The sequence below is a fragment of the Saimiri boliviensis genome, chromosome 14, assembly GCF_048565385.1.
Source record: "Saimiri boliviensis isolate mSaiBol1 chromosome 14, mSaiBol1.pri, whole genome shotgun sequence".
Classification (NCBI taxonomy): domain Eukaryota; kingdom Metazoa; phylum Chordata; class Mammalia; order Primates; family Cebidae; genus Saimiri; species Saimiri boliviensis.
Window position 1 is genome coordinate 75,876,146 of NC_133462.1, and position 19,173 is coordinate 75,895,318.

Here is a 19,173-nt window from a genome sequence, read left to right on the forward strand (position 1 = left end):
GTAGACTGGAGATAGATCATCAGGATAGGTTATGTCTAAATCAGAAATATCTCCCAATCCAGGCAAAGAGAATATTCTTTCCACTCTGGTTTTGCTCCTCTGTGTATCCTTTAGGCCCTTACATTTTTGTAGCTTTATTTTGCTCAAGCAAACTTCCTTGACTATCTTGCTATTGATAACCACTTTAAGAAAGGAATATAAAAGATAAAGAAGGCTGGGCGTGGTGGCTCACACCTGTAATCCCAGCATTTTGGGAGGCCAAGGCAGGAGAATTGCTTGAGGTCAGAAGTTCAAGACCAGCCTGGGTGACATAGTGAGACCCCCATCTCTACAAAAAAAATTTAGAAAATTAGCTAGGTGTGGTGGCAAGCATCTGTAGTCCCAGTGACTTGGGAGATTGAGGCAGGAGGATCTCTTGAGCCCAGGAATTTGAGACTACAGTGAGCTATTGTTGCACCACTGCACTTCGGCTTAGGCAAAGACCCAGTCTCAAAAAATTTTAAGATGGCCGGGTGCGGTGGCTCAAGCCTGTAATCCCAGCACTTTGGGAGGCCGAGGTGGGTGGATCACGAGGTCAAGAGATCGAGACCATCCTGATCAACATGGTGAAACCCCGTCTCTACTAAAAATACAAAACATTAGCTGGGCATGGTGGCGCGTGCCTGTAATCCCAGATACTCAGGAGGCTGAGGCAGGAGAATTGCCTGAACCCAGGAGGCTGAGGTTGTGGTGAGCTGAGATCGTGCCGTTGCACTCCAGCCTGGGTAACAAGAGTGAAACTCTGTCTCAAAAAAAAAAAAATTAAGATAAAGAAAGCATTATAACTCTTGGCCGTTGATACTGATGCCCTAAATCTTTAGATGACTATAGCAAAAGTGAGAGTAACATGAGGGTAAAGCCCAGAAGGATGAGTGTGGCGTGCCATTCATAGTTAGCTATTCTGTTGCCCCACCACCATCCCAACCTTTAAAAGTCATATTTTCTCTGTCCCGCTTATCCAGGAGCTCTCTCTACATCTCCAAATCTCAGAAATAATAAGCCATTTTAATTAAATAAAAGTGTTCTATTTTCTCTTTTTAATGTATATTTGGATTACTTTCTCTTAATTCTTAAAAATTATTATTCTTTAGAACTTGAAAGAAAAACTTGCCCCAACATGTGTCCAAATCCACAAAAGCATGGAAGACTTGAACACAAAATACTTAGAAGAAACTGGAAGATTTTATTATACCACTCCTAGTAGCTACTTGCAATTTATGGAAACATTTGCGCACATTTTGAGGACACGAGAAAAGGAAATGCAAACAAAGAGGTAAGACTTTGAGACCAAATCAGAAACCTATTTTATATTGGTATTTTTACTTGCTAAAAGAGACACAAACACAAAATGGTGAGCCCAAATCTGCCATTTTGGTGGGAGAAAAAGCCAGAAGCTGCAGAAGATCTTAAAAGAGATAAGGTTGACATTCTCCCTGTCTGCCTTCAAAGGCCGCCCCTGTCAAGGCAAGGCTGACAGACTTGGCCAATAAACAAATAATTAGTCCCTGACAGTTTATTTCCCTAATCCAATTAGTTGGATTCTGACAGTTTATTTCTTACATGAGCAATGAAAGCAAGAGTAACTCACAGTGCCACTCCCTGTGTCCTTTGTCTCATGTGATAACACCAAAACAGACTCCAACACAGATAGTGGAACACCTACTAAGCAATTTTAGAGGCAGCAGTGGTAACTGAGGAGGTGTGGGAAGATCAGGAGACACTGAGAAACTGTCTTACGACAATCTTCCAGGAAAATGAGGAAATGAGTAGGAAATGGCCTTGTAGCATCTACTCACAAATGCCCCACATTCTCATGTTCTAGAAAGATCAAGGGTATCCTCCCAACACTTAGATCAGTTGCAGCACAGTTGCAGCTAACGCTTGTCTATATAACCTATATGGAGACATGAAAGGCTGCCAAGGGACCATAGTAGAACTATTCCTCTGCAAGTCCATCTCCTAAACCTGTCATGTATCCAGCTAATAATTCTTTTTTAAAAATAAGCCACACCATCAGATACCCTAACTAATTACACTGACTGGGGCCTGGGCCAGATCCATTCTATTTGCCATAGGGAACACTGCATGAGAGTGATCATGACTATGGCTCCCACTTGGAGGACAGACCATAGCTAAGCTGCTTATCTGGAGCCAAGCCAGTTAAAAATGTTATTAATCCAAGTGCATCAAGAGTTATTGGCCATTGCACATTCTCTGTCTCGACTCAACTGGCCAGCAGGAAGTCCAGGGCAATGTGATTTTTTCATCAGTACTCATGCTGGACAGTGTGGACTAATTTTTGTGCAGCAGGCAAGAATAGACCTGATATTTACATAAAAAGTAGCAACCTCAATAGCAGCATTTTGCTAATATGCAGTCAAGGTCTAATTTTATTAAGTTTTTGTTAACAAGGTCAGATGGGGCATGATAGCTCCAATAACAGTTCATTTTAGAGCAGTTGAGGTAGTCTGAATATAATAATGAGGCTAAAGAGAATCATATCAGTGCTCAGCTAGTCTTGTTCTGTTTCAAGGAGAGACTGTTCATTCCTGGAGTCAGCATATCCTGGGAGGTTTCCGAAAGTCCTTAGATTAAGATTTTTTTTGGTCAGCAGTTAATTTAAGGATGATGTCAACACTCTAAGAAAATTGGCCAGATGCCCTACAGACAAGAGTCAAGAGAGTTTAAGGAACCTTCCTTTTACTCCTAACCTCCTGGGATCTAAGGGGTCCCCTCCACACCACCCAGGGTTGTTGATCTCCATTCACAACCATGTAATCAGTACAACCAGTCCCTATCACAGCCATTCACCTCCTTTTCAGTCCTTCTCATGTCTTACAACACATCTCTAGGTCACTCAGTAGTTTCTTCTTTTACACACCTTGTAGTATCCTAAAACATCCCACCCCCTAATGCATGAGCCATGCCAGAACAATCTTAAGCGTTGTCACCTTATATGCGTGATCATTGTTATCAACATCCATAACTGCTTATATCCAGCAAACATAGCTCGATGGCAAAAGACAGGTTATAGTCCCCCATTGCCCAGCTTCTCTTTGCTACTTGGAAATTTCAGTAGTCCAGTTTCCCAGGGGTAGATGTGGGAGGAAAAAAAGCGAGAAGGGTTAATTATAGGGTTTGGGTCTCTTACAGCCTATCTGGTCCTCTTTCCCACCCCAAAACTTATAATTAAATATTCTATTTAAATGAGAGATATGCCCTTCTGGGAAATTAATACAGTTAAAGCCCAACTTGTGTATCTTAAGTTTGCTCCAGTGGGAGCTGAGCCTCAGATACCCAGTTCTCATTATTAGTTTCTCCTTGAGTCCATTTTATTTTTAATGGCATCTGTTCTTCATCAAGTTGATAAATTTCCCCTCTATTCCTAGTTATCATGAATTTTATCAAATGCTTTTTCTGCATCAATGGACACTGATGCAGCACTGAATTTTCTTTATAGCTTGTTAATGTAGTGGATTATATTGATTGACTTTCAAATTGTGAGCCAGCCTTGCATTTCTAGAATAAATTCCCTTTGGCCATAATTTGGTGTAATTCTTTTTATGTATTATCAAATTACATTTACTAAATTGTGTTATATCTTACACCTTCTTAATACTTTTTTCTTCCTTCAGGGATCGCTTCTATATGGGTCTATCCACAATCCTGGAAGCAACCACACTGGTTTCAGAAATGCAAGAAGAGCTTTTGATTCTTGGCCCTCAAGTAGAACAAAAAACAAAGGTATGTTTGCTTTGAAATATCTTTTAAAGATTTTATAGTCTAATGTAGAACAGTGTTTGAAAGCAAAGGCTCTGATACCTGACATAGACTAGAATTCCAGCTTTGTTACCCTATAACTGTGTACACATTAAAAAAAAACAACTTGGTTTTTTTTTTCTCAATTTATCTGTAAAATGAGAAGAACAAAAAGCAATAACAGCAAAATAGTAACATTATTACATTTTGATAATTAAGTGTGATAGTAGATATATTTAGCTAACTGTAGAATTTTATATAGAAAGATTCCCTAGTCAGCTAAATCCATCTGAAATATGCTGTGGCAACTTGCAGTCTATCAACTATCCTAAAAATCATCATTCATCCTCACTCTTTGCATGTATTGTATGAAATATTTACTGTAGTCATCCTGGGCAATATCCCAAAGGCAGACCAAAAGCAGAGAGCACCAATGGCAGAGAGAGACCATCAAGGGAGGTGGAGGACAGAGCTTCTAAGAGGGGACGCAGCTGAGAGCTGGCCAAATGGTGAGAGCGCTTGCTCTCTCCATTTTATTAGTCGCTTGTTCTCTCTCATTTTGTTTGTCTATTAAATATATTTCAGGCTGATTTTAATAAACTTTAAATAGTGAAATGAGATATTTGAATTACTCTTTTAGAAAAGAGATTATGTCTCTTAAAATTCATTCTAAGAACAATTATGTGGTTCATTAGGAAACAGAAACGCTAGTCGAAAAACTACGGAAAGAATCACAAGTAGTTGAGAAAGTTCAGATGCTTGTTAAACAAGATGAGGAAATTGTGGCAGAAGAAGTAAGAATTGTGGAAGATTATGCTCAGGTAAAATTAAAATATAGTCAATAAAAATAATTTGGAGATCTGAAAGAGTATTCCCTAACCCTCAAGTTTAAGAGTCAGACTGCCTTTTTATAAATATACAATGCCCCAACTATGGGTACTTTTCATTGTAATCCCAACAACTATTTATTGAGTTCCTACTACACACAGGATAACATTAAATGAAAGTATAAAGTCCAAACATGCTTGATTCCTGTCCTTGAGAAACCCACAATCCTAGGAAGCTCTTCTGATTACAATGAACAGAAACTCATGCAGACCATATCAAAAATACACTTGGCCTTCAAGAGTAACATCTGCAAGAAGCGAAGCAGCTCAAGGGACTGGCTATTTAGTGTGTGCCACTTCTGTTGCTGACTGAATAAACCTCTCTTTTTAAATTGGCCATTCCTCTCCATACACTCCAGTCAGGATCTTAGCAGGAGCCGGTGTGGTTTAGCAAATCACTGAATGCTCCTATCAGTAGTTATTCCTTTTCAGAGGAAGTGGAGAGTAGAGCTTATCTTCTGTGCACAAAGGTTTTTAATCAAGCAACTCCATCAATTAAAAATACATATGTGAGCCTATACTCCAGTATGTATGTAATTATTTATAGATAATTTATATCCATGGACTACCACCATTAGCTAATACCCCAAAACCCAACAAATACCTACGAAAAGGATTTCTAATCCTTTGGGTATATGCCCAGTAATGTAATTGCTGGGTCAAATGGTATTTCTAGTTCTAGATCCTTGAGGAATCACCACACTGTCTTCCACAATGTTTAAACTAATTTATACTCCCACTAACAGTGTAAAATTGTTCTTATTTCTCCACATCCTTTCCAGCATCTGTTATTTCCTGACTTTTTAATGATCACCATTCTAACTGGCATGAGATGGCATCTCATTTTGGTTTTAATTTGCATTTCTCTAATGACCAGTGGTGATGAGGTTTTTTTTTCATATATTTGTTGGCTGCATAAATGTCTTCTTTTGAGAAGTATCTATTCATATCCTTTGCCCACTTTTTGATGGGGTTGTTTGTTTTTGTCTTGTAAATTTGTTTAAGTTCCTTGTAGATTCCGGATATTAGCCCTTTGTCAGATGGATAGTTGCAAAAATTTTCTCTCACTCTTTGGGTTGCCTGTTCCCTCTAATGATAGTTTATTTTGCTTTGCAGAAGCTCTTTAGTTTAATTAGATCCCATTTGTCAATTTTGTGTTTTTGTTGCCATTGCTTTTGGTGTTGTAGTCATGAAGTCCTTGCCCGTGCCTATGTCCTGAATGGTTTTGCCTAGGTTTTCTTTAGGGTTTCTATGGTTTTAGGTCTTATGTTTAAATCTTCAATCCATCTTGAGTTAATTTATGTATAAGGTGTAAGGAAGGGGTCCTGTTTTATCTTTCTGCCTATGGCAAGCCAGTTTTGCCAACACCATTTATTAAATAAGGAATCCTTACCCCATTACTTCTTGTTGTCAGGTTTGTCAAAGATCTGATGGCCATAGATGTGTGGTGTTATTTCTGAGGCCTCTGCTCTGTTCCATTGGTCTATATATCTGTTTTGGTACCAGTACCATGCTGTTTTTATTACTCTAGGTTTGTAGTATAGTTTGAAGTCAGATAGCATGATACCTCCAGCTTTGTTCTTTTTGCTTAGTGTTTTCTTGGCTATACAGACTCTTTTTTAGTTCCATATGAAATTTAAAGTAGTTTTTTCTTTTTCTTTTTTTTCTTTTTTCTTTTTTTTTTTTGAAACAGAGTTTTGCTCTTGTTACCCAGGCTGGAGTGCAATGGTGCCATCTCAGCTCACCACAACCTTCGCCTCCCAGGTTCAAGTGATTCTCCCGCCTCAGCTTCCCGAGCATGCACTGCCACACCCAGCTAATTTTTTTGTATTTTTAGTAGAGATGGGGTTTCTCCATGTTGATCAGACTGGTCTTGAACTCATAACCTCAGATGATCCTCCCACCTCAGCCTCCCAAAATTTCTGCCAACAGATCTGCTGTTAGTCTGTTGGGCTTCCCTTTGTGGGTAACCCACCCTTTCTCTCTGGTTGACCTTAACAGTTTTTCCTTCATTTCAACTTTGGTGAATCTGATGATTTAGTGTCTTGGGATTTCTCTCCTTGAAGAGTATCTTTGTGATGTTCTCTGTATTTCCTGAATGTTGAATGTTGGCCTGTCTTGCTAGGTTGGGGAAGTTCTGAATAATATTCTGAAGTGTGTTTTCCAGCTTGGTTCCACTCTCCCCATCACTTTCAGGTACACCAATCTAATGTAGGTTTGGTCTTTTCACATAGTTCCGTACTTCTTTGAGGCTTTGTTCAGTCTTTTACATTCTTTTTTCTCTAATCTTGTCTTCACACTTTATTTCATTAAGGTGATCTTCAATCTCTGATATCCTTTCTTCCCCTTGATCAATTCAGCTATTGATACTTGTGTATGCTTCAGGATGTTCTCGTGCTGTGTTTTTCAGCTCCATCAGGTCATTTATGTTCTTCTCTAAACTGGTTATTCTAGTTAGCAATTCCTCTAACCTTTTATCAAGGTTCTTAGCTTCCTTGAATTGGGTTTGAACATGCTTCTTTAGTTCTGAGGAGTTTGTTGTTACTCACCTTCTGACACCTACTTCTGTCAATTTGTCAGACTCATTCTCCATTCAGTTTAGTTCCCTTGCTGGCAAGGAGTTGTGATCCTTTGGAAAAGAGATATCTGGTTTTTGTCATTTTCAACCTTTTTGTGCTGGTTTTTCTTCATTTTGTGGATTTATCTACCTTTGGTCTTTGTTGTTGGTGACCTTCGGATGGAGTTTTTGTGCGGTCATACTTTTTGTTGATGTTGATGCTATTGCTCTCTGTTTGTTAGTTTTCCTTCTAAAGTCAGGCTCTTCATCTGTAGATCTGCTGGAGTTTTCTGGGGCCCCACTCCAGACCGTTTTTGCCTGGGTATCGCCCACGGAGGATGCACAACAGCAAAGATTGCTGCCTGCTCCTTCCTCTGGGACACCTGCCACATGCCAGCCAGAGCACTCCTGTATGAGGTGTCTGTCAACCCCTGCTGGGAGGTGTCTCCCCATCAGGAGGCACAGAGTCAGGGCTCCATTTGAGGAGGCAGTCTGTCCCTTAGCAGAGCTCGAGCACTGTGCTAGGAGATCTGCTGCTCTCTTCAAAGCCAGCAGGCAAGAACATTTAAGTCTGCTGAAGCTGCACCCACAGCCGCCCCCTCTCCCAGGTGCTCTGTCCCAGTGAAATGGGAGTTTTATCTGTAAGCCCCTGACTGGGGCTACTGCCTTTCTTTCAGAGATGGCCTGCCCAGAGAGCAGGAATCTAGAGAAGCAGTCTGGCTACAATGGCTTGTGGCACTGCAATGGGCTCTGCCCAGCCTGAACTTCTTGGTGGCTTTGTTTATACTGTGAGGGCAAAACCACCTACTCAAGTCTCAGTAAAGGCAGAGGCCCCCCTACCTCCACCAAGCCCAAGCATCCCAGGTTGACTTCAGGCTGCTGTGCTGGCAGCAAGAATTTCAAGCCAGTGGATGTTAATTTGCTGGGCTCCGTGGGGGTGGGATCCACTGAGCAAGACCACTTGGCTCCCTGGCTTTAGCCCCCTTTCCAGGGGAGTGAATGGTTCTGTCTCACTGGTGCTTCAGGTGCCACTGGGGTCTGAAAAGAAAACAAAAAAAACTCCTGCAGCTATCTCAGTGTCTGCCCAAATGGCCACCCAGTTTCATGCTTGAAACCCTGGGCCCTGGTGGTATAGGCACCCGAGGGAATCGCCTGGTCTGTGGGTTGCAAAGACCATGAGAAAAGCATAGTATCTGGGCCAGAGAGCTTCATCCCTCACAGCACAGTCCCTCATGGCTTCCCTTGACTAAGGGAGGGAGTTCTCCAACTCCTTGCACTTCCCAGATGAGGCAACACCACTCTGCTTTGGCTCACCCTCTGTGGGCTTCACCCACTGTCTAACCAGTCCCAGTGAGATGAACCAGGTACCTCAGTTGGAAATGCAGAAATCACCCAACTTCTGTGTTGGTCTTGCTGGGAGCTGCAGACCAGAGCTGTTCCTATTCGGCCATCTTTCCCCAATCATGCCACACTCCTGTAATACTTTTTTTTCTACATTTTCTCACTGCATATTCTGTGATCATTTCTTCATATGATAATGATTATGTAATATCATTTCCTAAAAAATCTTTAGCAGAATTGATCATATGTTTTTCTTTTTCGATACTTTAGAAGTTTCTTTCAACTTTATAAGTTATTATTGACAATGACATAAACATTTATAGGACTGCTATCACATTTGGTATAAGCAGCAATGGCTTTTCAAGATTTATTGTGCAGTGATTAATTTCAAATACCATTTGGGTGGGCTGGGCGCAATGGCTCACACCCATAATTCCAGCACTTTGGGATGCCAAGGTAGTCGGATCATAATGTCAAGAGATCGAGATCATCCTGACCAACGTGGTGAAACCCTATCTCTACTAAAAATACACAAATTAGCTGGGTATTGTGGTGCATGCCTATAATCCCAACTACTAAGGAGGCTGAGGCAGGAGAATCACTTGAACCCAGGAAGCGGAAGTTGCAGTGAGCCACTGCACTCCAGCCGGGCAACAAGAGCGAGACTCCAGCTTAAAAAAAAAAAAAAAAATTCAAATACTGTTTGAATCAATGACATTCATTAACCAGTTTTCCATCAATGTCCTCATTATTACTTTGTTTTCTGATATTTATGTTATTTTCATTAATGTCAATTTCTTGAAAATGCAACAAGAAATTTAAATTTTTCCAATGTGATCATATGTTTCATTCTTCTTCATTACTTGGGTAATGAGACAAACCAAGAGCTACTTTATTACTTATGTTCTAAATTTATTTTTTCTTTTGGCAATTTTTTATTATGATTTGCTCCTCAATATCAGAATAATCCCTACTGATTTTAGCACGTTTGTTTCCTATTTCTCACATTTTTATCTTAATTACGTATGTGTAAATAAAATTGTTTAATTCTAAAAGAAGGTATCTCTCACATATCTACGTAAGAAATCTGTAGTGTCTTACTTCATTGAAACACTTCAAAACATCTTTCCAAATGCAGTAAGTATTTCTTCAAAACCCAGGAATTCTGATGAATTTGATTTCATACAACTCCCACTTAAAAAAAAAAAAGTATGGCAGATTTAAAATAGTATATACTTCTTATCAAGTATACTCAAAATGAAGTTCCATTTTGCAAACTTACCAATGAAAATCTAACCCTCCACTTACAATTTTATACATCTAATAAGTGGAAATACTTCCACAGAGTAGCTTCTAGATCCATGCATTGTAAACCTCGTCTCTCCTATACTAACCCAAGACTTCTGGCAGCCAGACCCTATAGGACAAGTTTCTATTACAGTATGACCTCTGGGCTTAATGTTACCCCACCAGAAAAGTTTAGAACAGCAGAAAACAGAAGTATTTCTGGAAGTCATTCCTATTTCAGACAGCTTACAGTAGCTTTATTTTATAGGGAAGTAACTGTGAGCAATATAAATATAATTCCCAACTGAACTTCTTAGCCGGATCCCAAAATATCCATAGCCACTCTGGCACCTGACATGATATGAAACCTGACAAAAAGTGAGACAAAATGCAAAGAGAAATCATTCCTAATTGATTGCAGTTCAAATGTCTTACCTTTGTAAAATGAAAACATATGACCTTGCAAACATATTGGCAGGGCTCCTTGCGCAGCCTTGGAAGGGGTGTGTGCAAGTGAGAGGCTGAAGTTTAAGCTTCGTAGCTTCACAGTAATTCTGCCTTTAACTGGACCATTCCTCAAGAGGGCATTGTTAATTCTACACTGAGTCTAAGAGAAGGCAGAAATCACTCAGTGTTTTTGCTTCCCATGGATACCTTCTCATCAAGGATTGAATCATTTACAGTTTAGGACTATGACACACCTTTCCAACAGTGTAAGCATGTGTGCACATATCCAAGATGCATAACTTATAGGCATTGTAAAAATGTCGAATTATATTTTCCAAGTTCAGCATATAAAAATTTTAAATATGCAACTATATTCATTCATACATATTTGAAGATCTATATTTTTATTGCAGAAAACTGCCAATGAACTAAAAAGTGTGCTGCCAGCCTTAGACAAGGCAATTTTAGCTCTAAATGCCCTGGATAAAGCTGATGTTGCTGAATTAAGGTAACTCTCCTAAGTTTCTTTTGAGTTGGAAAAGCTCAGGAAAAAAAAAAACAACATAAATTCATGTTTACTAAGCCTATATTCCATTTCTTAATCTTGGTTTAAGATTTTTTACCTATCTTGGTTACTTTAAGTTTTCATTATGTGTGGTATATACTGTATCTTATCAATTTTATGATGCCTTCAATTGTAAGGCATACCAGTATTTTTTATATCCTTAAGAAAAATATGCTGCCAGTTAAACTGTGATGTGCTGTTTGTCATAAATTCAATCTCAATCTCTTTGATGCAAAAATGTGTATCTTAAAATTGACAAAATACAATATTACCTGGCCTGCAGTTCCAAAAATAAAAAGGCAACATTTACGCATTGTAAACTACTGCTTGTACCAGGTTAGCTACAGCTTTTGGGATCTGTATGAATGTACTCATATCTGATACTGCAAAGTTGGACATTACCACAGGTGTCACTATGGGAAGTGCTGGAAGTTCTTCCCCTTGCTGCGTCCTGTCCCAAACTTGATCCTGGGTAGGGCTGTGGGTTAATGATTAAAGAGCATACATAAGAAAATACAGGAAGAAATGAAACATTTTAGGGTACAAAGATCTGATCCTGTTAGTGCTCATTTGAATCTTTGGGTGACACAATTTTTAGCTTGAGTTCCCCAACTCAACAAACAATGGGAACCTATCTATAACATCTTGGAATGTGTTAAGTTTTCCACTCTTTATAGAAAATAGTATTTTAATAAAAGATGTGGAAATATGGAGCAAATCTACCATGATATTTATAACACATTATTAGCTCTTGTGGTAAGAATAGAAAATAGCGGAATTTTTTTTGATCAATTTATTTTTATGATGAACAGATCATATGACAATGCTGAAGTTAATGTACCTGAAACTGAAAAACTGCAGCAGAGAAACAAGCAAGAGGAGGGAGAATTCTTGATGTTCTTTCCTTTCATTCCTATACACTCATTCTCATGCACTCATTTATTTATCAATTCAGCAAACATCTTGAGCACACACTTAAGTGCCAGGCCCCATTCTAGGCACTGAAGTTATAGCAGCTAACGCTTGCAGAAACCATTCCTGATGAGGTGACGTTAGAGCAGAGAACTGAATGAAATTTGGGAGTAAACTAGGCATCTATCCAGAGGAAAAGCAAAGAAAATGGAAAGCACGAAAGTCTGAAGACAGAAAAGTGCTTCTTGGGTTTCAGGAACTGCAAAAGACCAAGATGACTAAAGCTCAGTGAGCAGGAGGGAGTGTCAGGAGATGATGTTAGAGAAGTAACATGGGCCAGTCCTTCCCCAGCACAGCCCCCCATGTACCTCATGACTTTGTTCCAGAAGGTTCTATTCTCTTAGCTTTTTTTCCTAGCAGATATTCCCAAGAGAGGGGTCAGTTCGAATTCCCTTTGGCCTAATTTCTGAGGGGCAGTGTTTCATAGTGGTTAAGCACATGGGCTCTGATGCCAAGCTTCCTGGCTTGGAATCCTGGCACTGCCACTTTCTAGCTGTATAATTTTTTGCCACTTTGCAACATGAACCACTGGTGACTAAGCTTCCCTTTTGTGCAACAGTGATTACAGATGTTGAAAGGACTGAATGAGCTGAATGAGTTAATACAGGTAAAATGCTTAGAACAGAGGCTGGCATAAGTCACCTGCTCAGTAAAGATTACTTTCGTAATAAGAGGTTTCCTCTGATCAAGTAGGCCCTTTTCCCTGCCCTAGTAATATTACAAACACTTAAAAAAAAGCAGCCTTGTCCTTGAATTCCTTGAGTATGCCCTATTTGTTTGTTTTTAAAGATCCTACGTTGTGATATTGCTAATGTGCATTTTACTTGCTTACTCCAAAATGCCACACAAATGAGAATGCCTTATAACCTGATCTCCGTTGCTATTCTTGAACATGCAGCAGAGATATCTCAGCTTACTACAGCCTCTGCTTCTCAGGACTAAGCAATTCTCCTGCCTCAGCCTCCCGAGTAGCTGGGATTACAGGTGCCCACCACCATACCCAGCTAATTTTTGTATTTTTGTAGAGATGGGGTTTCACCATGTTGGCCAGGCTGGTCTTGAACTCCTGACCTCAAGTGATCTACCCACCTTGGCCACCCAAATTGCAGAGATTACAGGCATGAGCCACCATGCCCAGTTCTAAACTTTTTATAATAAAACTAATTCACCTCTAACTCAGATGTAGTACTTATTTAGGTTTTATGCATTTCATCTTCCTAAAACAAAGATATCCAATATATTTAAGATACCCAATTTTCAAAAGATACCTAAATAATTAAATAGCTATATGTTGACAAATAGTTTTTCTTATCCAAATATGTGTTAAAAATCTGTGTATATTGTCTTCTGAAATATTTACAGGGTGCATTTGATTTTTAATTGTGAAGTTGTTAGATTTTCATCATCTATTACAGAGTATACACAAGGCCTCCCTTCCTCGTACTGACTGTCATGAATGCAGTGTGTATTCTTCTGCAAAAGAAACCTAACTGGGCAACAGCAAAGTTACTTCTTTCAGAAACTGGTTTCCTGAAAAAATTGATTAACCTTGACAAGGACAGCATACCTGATAAGGTAAAAAGTGTATCTCTAATTGATGCATCTCATATTTATAGTCTGTGGGGGTCAAACAGACCACCTGCCATCTAAATTGTTCTATTTAGATGCAGAAACTATTCTCTAGGAAAATAATTATATTCTTCCAGGCAAGAGAAGAGATGCCCAGTTGGAAAGGGAAAAGGAATCTCAGTCTGAGAAAACTTTCATTCTGATTATGGCTCCCAAAAGTAGATGAGAAATACTGTATATCTAACTCCAAACTGTGTGATACCATTTAGAAATAGAGGTGGACCTGTGGGCAGGTGACACAGCTAAGCTAGAGAACATCCTCAGTGAGCCCCAGTGTGCTGCCCCAGGCCACACCACCATCACTGACCTTTGAAAAGGGACTGTGCCCTGCCAATATGCCACTGGGGGACAGAAGGTAAAGGTTGGTATTCCCAGTCACCTCACGCCTGAAGTACACAAGGAGACTTCAGAATTTTTAGACATTAAATTCCTAAAGCTGGAGAAAGTTAACCTGTTTTGTTTTTGTTTTAAAATAGTTTCTTTTTTAAAACTCTAGCAAAGCTAGTGTAACATCAGTAGCAATAGCAGAATATTTATAACAAAGGCTTTTTCTCTCCGGGTACTAGGGTAATTCTTTTTTTTTTTTTTTTTTTTTTGAGACTCTCTCTGTCACCCAGGCTGGAGTGCAGTGGCACGATCTCGGCTCACTGCAACCTCCACCTCCCGGGTTCAAGCAATTCTCCTGCCTCAGCCTCCAGAGTAGCTGGGACTACAGGCATCTGCCACCATGCCCAGCTAATTTTGTATTTTTAGTAGTGATGGGGTTTCACCATATTGGTCAAGCTGGTCTCGAATTCCTGACCTTGTGATCTGCACCCCTAGGCCCCTCAGAGTGCTGGGATTACAGGTGTGAGCCACCATGCCCAACCACTGGGATCATTTTTGTACCCAGGTATGTGTGTTTGATTCTACTGTTGAAGACACGTTAATATTTTTTTTAAGATGGAGTCTCACTCTGTGCACTTGCTGGAGTGCAGTGGCACAATCTTGGCTCACTACAACCTCCACCTCCCGGATTCAAGTGATTTTCATGCCCTAGCCTCCCCAGTTTCTGGGATTATAGATGTGTGCCACCATGTCCAGCTAATTTTTGTATATTTAGTAGAGACAAGCTTTCACCATCTTGGCCAGGTTGGTCTCATACTCCTGACTTCTGGTGATCCACCTGCCTCAGCCTCCCAAAGTGCTGGGATTACAGGTGTGAGCCACCATTCCCAGCCCCAATATTTTTATACGAAATAAAATTTCAATCTAGTGTAGACTGATGAAAACTTCAAGTGAATAATATTTCTTTCTCATGTAATACACTAACTGTATACTCCCTAGGTTTTCATGAAGCTAAAAAAAATTTTAACCTTACCTGATTTCAACCCAAACAAGATTGCGCTGGTTTCTGTTGCTTGTTGCTCCATGTGCCAGTGGGTTATTGCTCTGAATAACTACCATGAAGTACAAAAGGTATGCTTTTCCTCCTAAACATCTGTTGTGACTTGGAAGTGACACATCAACGTCCCAGAAATAGTTTTTATTTAACAATCCTCAAATGAACTTGAGTGGAAAAGATTCCTAAGGAGAAACACTTTCATGGAATATATTATTCTAACTCACACAGGTGTTAAGTGCTTCTATTAAATTTGTTATTTAATGACAACTATGCTAGTAATTGCTTATTTTAATGTTTCACCATAATAGGCTATTTTATACCCCACATATACACATAATTCTAGGAAACTTTAATTGTAATGATTGACATCTGTAAATGTCTTTCAAATACAAATAGCAACTTGAACAGTAAATCTGTCTTTTTCGACACTTAAATGTTCTGACATTCTCTTTAAGGTTGTGGGCCCTAAACAAATCCAAGTGGCTGAAGCTCAAAGTGTCCTTAAAATTGCACGACAAAGACTGGCTGAGAAACAAAGAGGTTTACAGCTGGTAAGAAATACTTTTACTTGTTCAATTCTCAAAATAAGACAAAACACCAAGACAATGTAGTTATCTCAGAAGAGCTTATTAGTTTCAGATAAAACGGGAATAATAATATAGGATATGAAAAGATTAATTGTCAGGATTAAGTTAATATTGATAATGTTATTAATAATATATGTAAAACTTTTAGTACCTACCACATAATAAAACACTCTATAGAGTTCATTATTATTGTCTTTATAATATTATTAATTTACTGTTTCACCAACTTTCTCTCAGGAGATCTTTACAACTTCAGTTTACCAAAGCCTTAAACAGTATCAATCTGTGTTCCTTTGTTTTTTTTTAATCTGTGTTCTTTAAAAAAAAAAAAACAAAAAAACCCTGTACTTTGCCAGGCACAATAGCTCACACCTGTAACCCCAACACTTTGGGAGGCTGAGGTAGATGGATCACCTGAGGTCAGGAGTTCGAGACCAGCCTGGCCAACATGGTGAAACTCCATCTCTACTAAAAATATAAAAATTAGCCAGGCATGGTGGTGGGAGCCTGTAATCCTAGCTACTCAGGAGGCTGAAGCAACAGAATCGCTTGAACCGGGAGAAGGAAGTTACAATGAGCCAAGATTGCGCCATTGCACTCCAGCCTGGGAGACAAGAGCAAAACTCTGTTTAAAAAAAAAAAAAAAAAAAAAAAACCTCTACTTAACCTGTTTATATCACTATGCTGTTGCTTTGCAAATGCATGATTATTCCTTAAATGTCTTGATTTTAAATTAAAACACAGTATCATTATCATTGTGAGAACTGGAACTGGAATTGATATCCCTGTTACCTATTTAGCTCACATACATTTTGAGAGTGGGCAAAGTAATACATTCCAGAGATGGCAAACTAACAGGCAAATGTAATACATGGACATCTTTTGGCCTATTACAGTCTCTTCACCCCTCGCCTCATTTTGATATAATCAGCTTTTTAAAATCTGGGGACTTTACTTAATATCTGATTTTCTGTTTTTTCCTGAAAACTCAGATAGCTGGCAACTCTGGGTTAGCATTCCCACTTGGCTGTGATCAGCCCCCCTTACTTCAAGTATTTCCGCCATCTGCTTGGCCCCACTGGCATTTCTGATAAACTGAAATATAATAAAGGAATTGGATATTTTTGAAGAAAATAAACAAATTAGAACTGAATTTACTTTATATAGCTATATCGTTTTTTGCTAATATTTTATTGTAGCTTATAGTCTATAGAGTTTTGTTTTGATAGGTGCTGATAATAGTTAGCGTTTGTTTAGCACTTACTGTGTTCCAAGCACTAAGCTCATTTAATCCTCATTTAATCCTCACAGCATTTTGAAGTAGATGTTTATAAGTGAGAAAACTAAATTTTAAAGATTTAGTAAACTTGTTCAAAATCTTAAACTAATAAGTGATGGTGCCCATGTTCTAACCAAGGTCTGTCTAACTCTAAAGCCCATGCACTTAATGGGCTTTTACACTACTACACTTTAAAATATTTCTATCCAGAAGTGATACCCAAATATTCAGCAACCGGTGTGGCATAGGCACCAACTGATCAGAATGGACGTTTGTCATGCAGGTAGAAGCAGAGTCCTGGAGGCCTCCCGATGAGTTTGAAGAGAAGGTATGGGGCCAGGGTGGGCAATGTGTGGCTGCAGAGGTGCTTCCTGGGACCTAGAGCAGGACCCTTTAGCAATCACCACAGGAATATGTCAGCATTTCACAGTTGTGCCTATGTAGTGTATGCCACTGAATATCAGCCCTATTTCTGTCCCAGAATGAAAGAAACCCAAGAAAGGAAAAAGAATTTTTTCCAAAACTTTAAGAAAAATACATTGAACATTATACAATTTGGAAAAATGGGGCATTCAAGAAGAAATAATTTGTTTAGTTTAATGAAACCGTTCCTTTTTTGCAATGATTACTAGAATCTCTGTGTAAGTAAATTTTAAAACCTGAATGATATGCCCTGTTTTCTAGGATATTTGAGTCACTAAAAGTCAATTTTAAAAAAACTTGAAAGCTTAAACAATTCAAAAATCATGGATTTAAAAACGAAATCATAGATAGAACAACCAGAAAGAAGACAAGGAAGTAAAGAACTTGAACAACTTAGTAAACCAACTACACCTAACAGACATATTCAAAAGACTCCACCACCACCACCAAGATACACACTCTTCTTAAGTGTAAATAAGCTTTTCTCCAGGATAGACTATGTGTTGGGCCACAAAGTAAGTCTCAATCAATTTTAAAAGATAAATGCCATAAAAGCATCCTGTCTGGGGATAATACCATGAAGTTTGAAATTAGTAACAGAGGAAAAATGGAAAATTTAGAAGTAGAAGTGACTAACTCATTCTTTTTTTTTTTTTTTTTTTTTTGAGATGGAGTTTCGCTTTTGTTACCCAGGCTGGAGTGCAATGGCGCGATCTCGGCTCACCGCAACCTCCGCCTCCTGGGCTCAGGCAATTCTCCTGCCTCAGCCTCCTGAGTAGCTGGGATTACAGGCACGTGCCACCATGCCCAGCTAATTTTTTTGTATTTTTTTTAGTAGAGACGGGGTTTCACCATGTTGACCAGGATGGTCTCGATCTCTTGACCTTGTGATCCACCCGCCTCGGCCTCCCAAAGTGTCATTCTTTACTAACTCATTCTTTGACCCAGTGGGTCAAAGCAGCAATCACAAAGGAAATTAGAAAATACCTAGAGACAAATAAAAATCAAATATAACAACCAAAACAAATGGGATGCAGCAAAGGAAATGCTCTGAGAGAAATCTATAGTTGTAAATGCCAACATTTAGACAGATAGATAGATAGATTTAATATATATAATAATTTTTATATATTTACATATAAAATAATGTATATATATACATTATGTATGTATATATAATGTATATATATAATATATAATATATACATAATGTATATATATAATATATAATATATACATAATGTATATATATAATATATAATATATACATAATGTATATATATAATATATAATATATACATAATGTATATATATAATATATAATATATAATATGTATAATATATGTATAATGTATTATATGTATAACGTGTATATATATAATCAGTAAACTAACGTCACACCTGAAGGAACTAGACAAAGAACAAACCAAACCCAAAGCTAGCAGAAGAAAAGAAATAATTAAGATTAGAACAGAAGTAAACAAAATAGAGAATAGAAAAAAAAAACAGTAGTGAAAATCAATGAAACCAAAGTTGGTTCTTTGAAAAGATCATCAAAATGAACAAACCTCTAGGGGAAAAAAAAAAAAAAAAAAAAAAAAAAAAGAGAGAGAGAGAGAAGAAAGAATTTCTAGACTTCAAAACAGGTCTTTTTAAATGACCCAGTCAGATACAAAAAAAGAAGAAATAATTTTAAAGAATGAAAAAAAAAAAAGCCTTCCTTACATATGAGACACCATAAAGTGAAAAAATATTCAGATTTTGGGAGTTCCAAGAGAAGAGATGAGAAACAGCATCAAAAACCTATTTAGGGCCGGGCGCAGTGGCTCAAGCCTGTAATCCCAGCACTTTGGGAGGCCGAAGCGGGTGGATCACGAGGTCGAGAGATCGAGACCATCTTGGTCAACATGGTGAAACCCCGTCTCTACTAAAAATACAAAAAATTAGCTGGGCATGGTGGCTCATGCCTGTAATCCCAGCTACTGAGGAGGCTGAGGCAGGGGAATTGCCTGAACCC

At 38.6% G+C, this 19,173-nt stretch overlaps 1 protein-coding gene across 1 annotated transcript in view; it reads left to right on the top strand.

Annotated features, from left to right (window-relative positions):
• The window catches only part of DNAH14 (dynein axonemal heavy chain 14), a 376,422-nt gene that overhangs the window by 293,772 nt on the left and 63,477 nt on the right, over nucleotides 1-19,173 (top strand). The window contains exons 58-64 of the mRNA XM_074385260.1: nucleotides 1,131-1,312; nucleotides 3,675-3,783; nucleotides 4,494-4,619; nucleotides 10,731-10,825; nucleotides 13,270-13,429; nucleotides 14,810-14,941; nucleotides 15,323-15,418. Coding sequence (XP_074241361.1) covers nucleotides 1,131-1,312; nucleotides 3,675-3,783; nucleotides 4,494-4,619; nucleotides 10,731-10,825; nucleotides 13,270-13,429; nucleotides 14,810-14,941; nucleotides 15,323-15,418 — 900 coding nt within the window. The remainder of the gene's footprint in view (nucleotides 1-1,130; nucleotides 1,313-3,674; nucleotides 3,784-4,493; nucleotides 4,620-10,730; nucleotides 10,826-13,269; nucleotides 13,430-14,809; nucleotides 14,942-15,322; nucleotides 15,419-19,173) is intronic.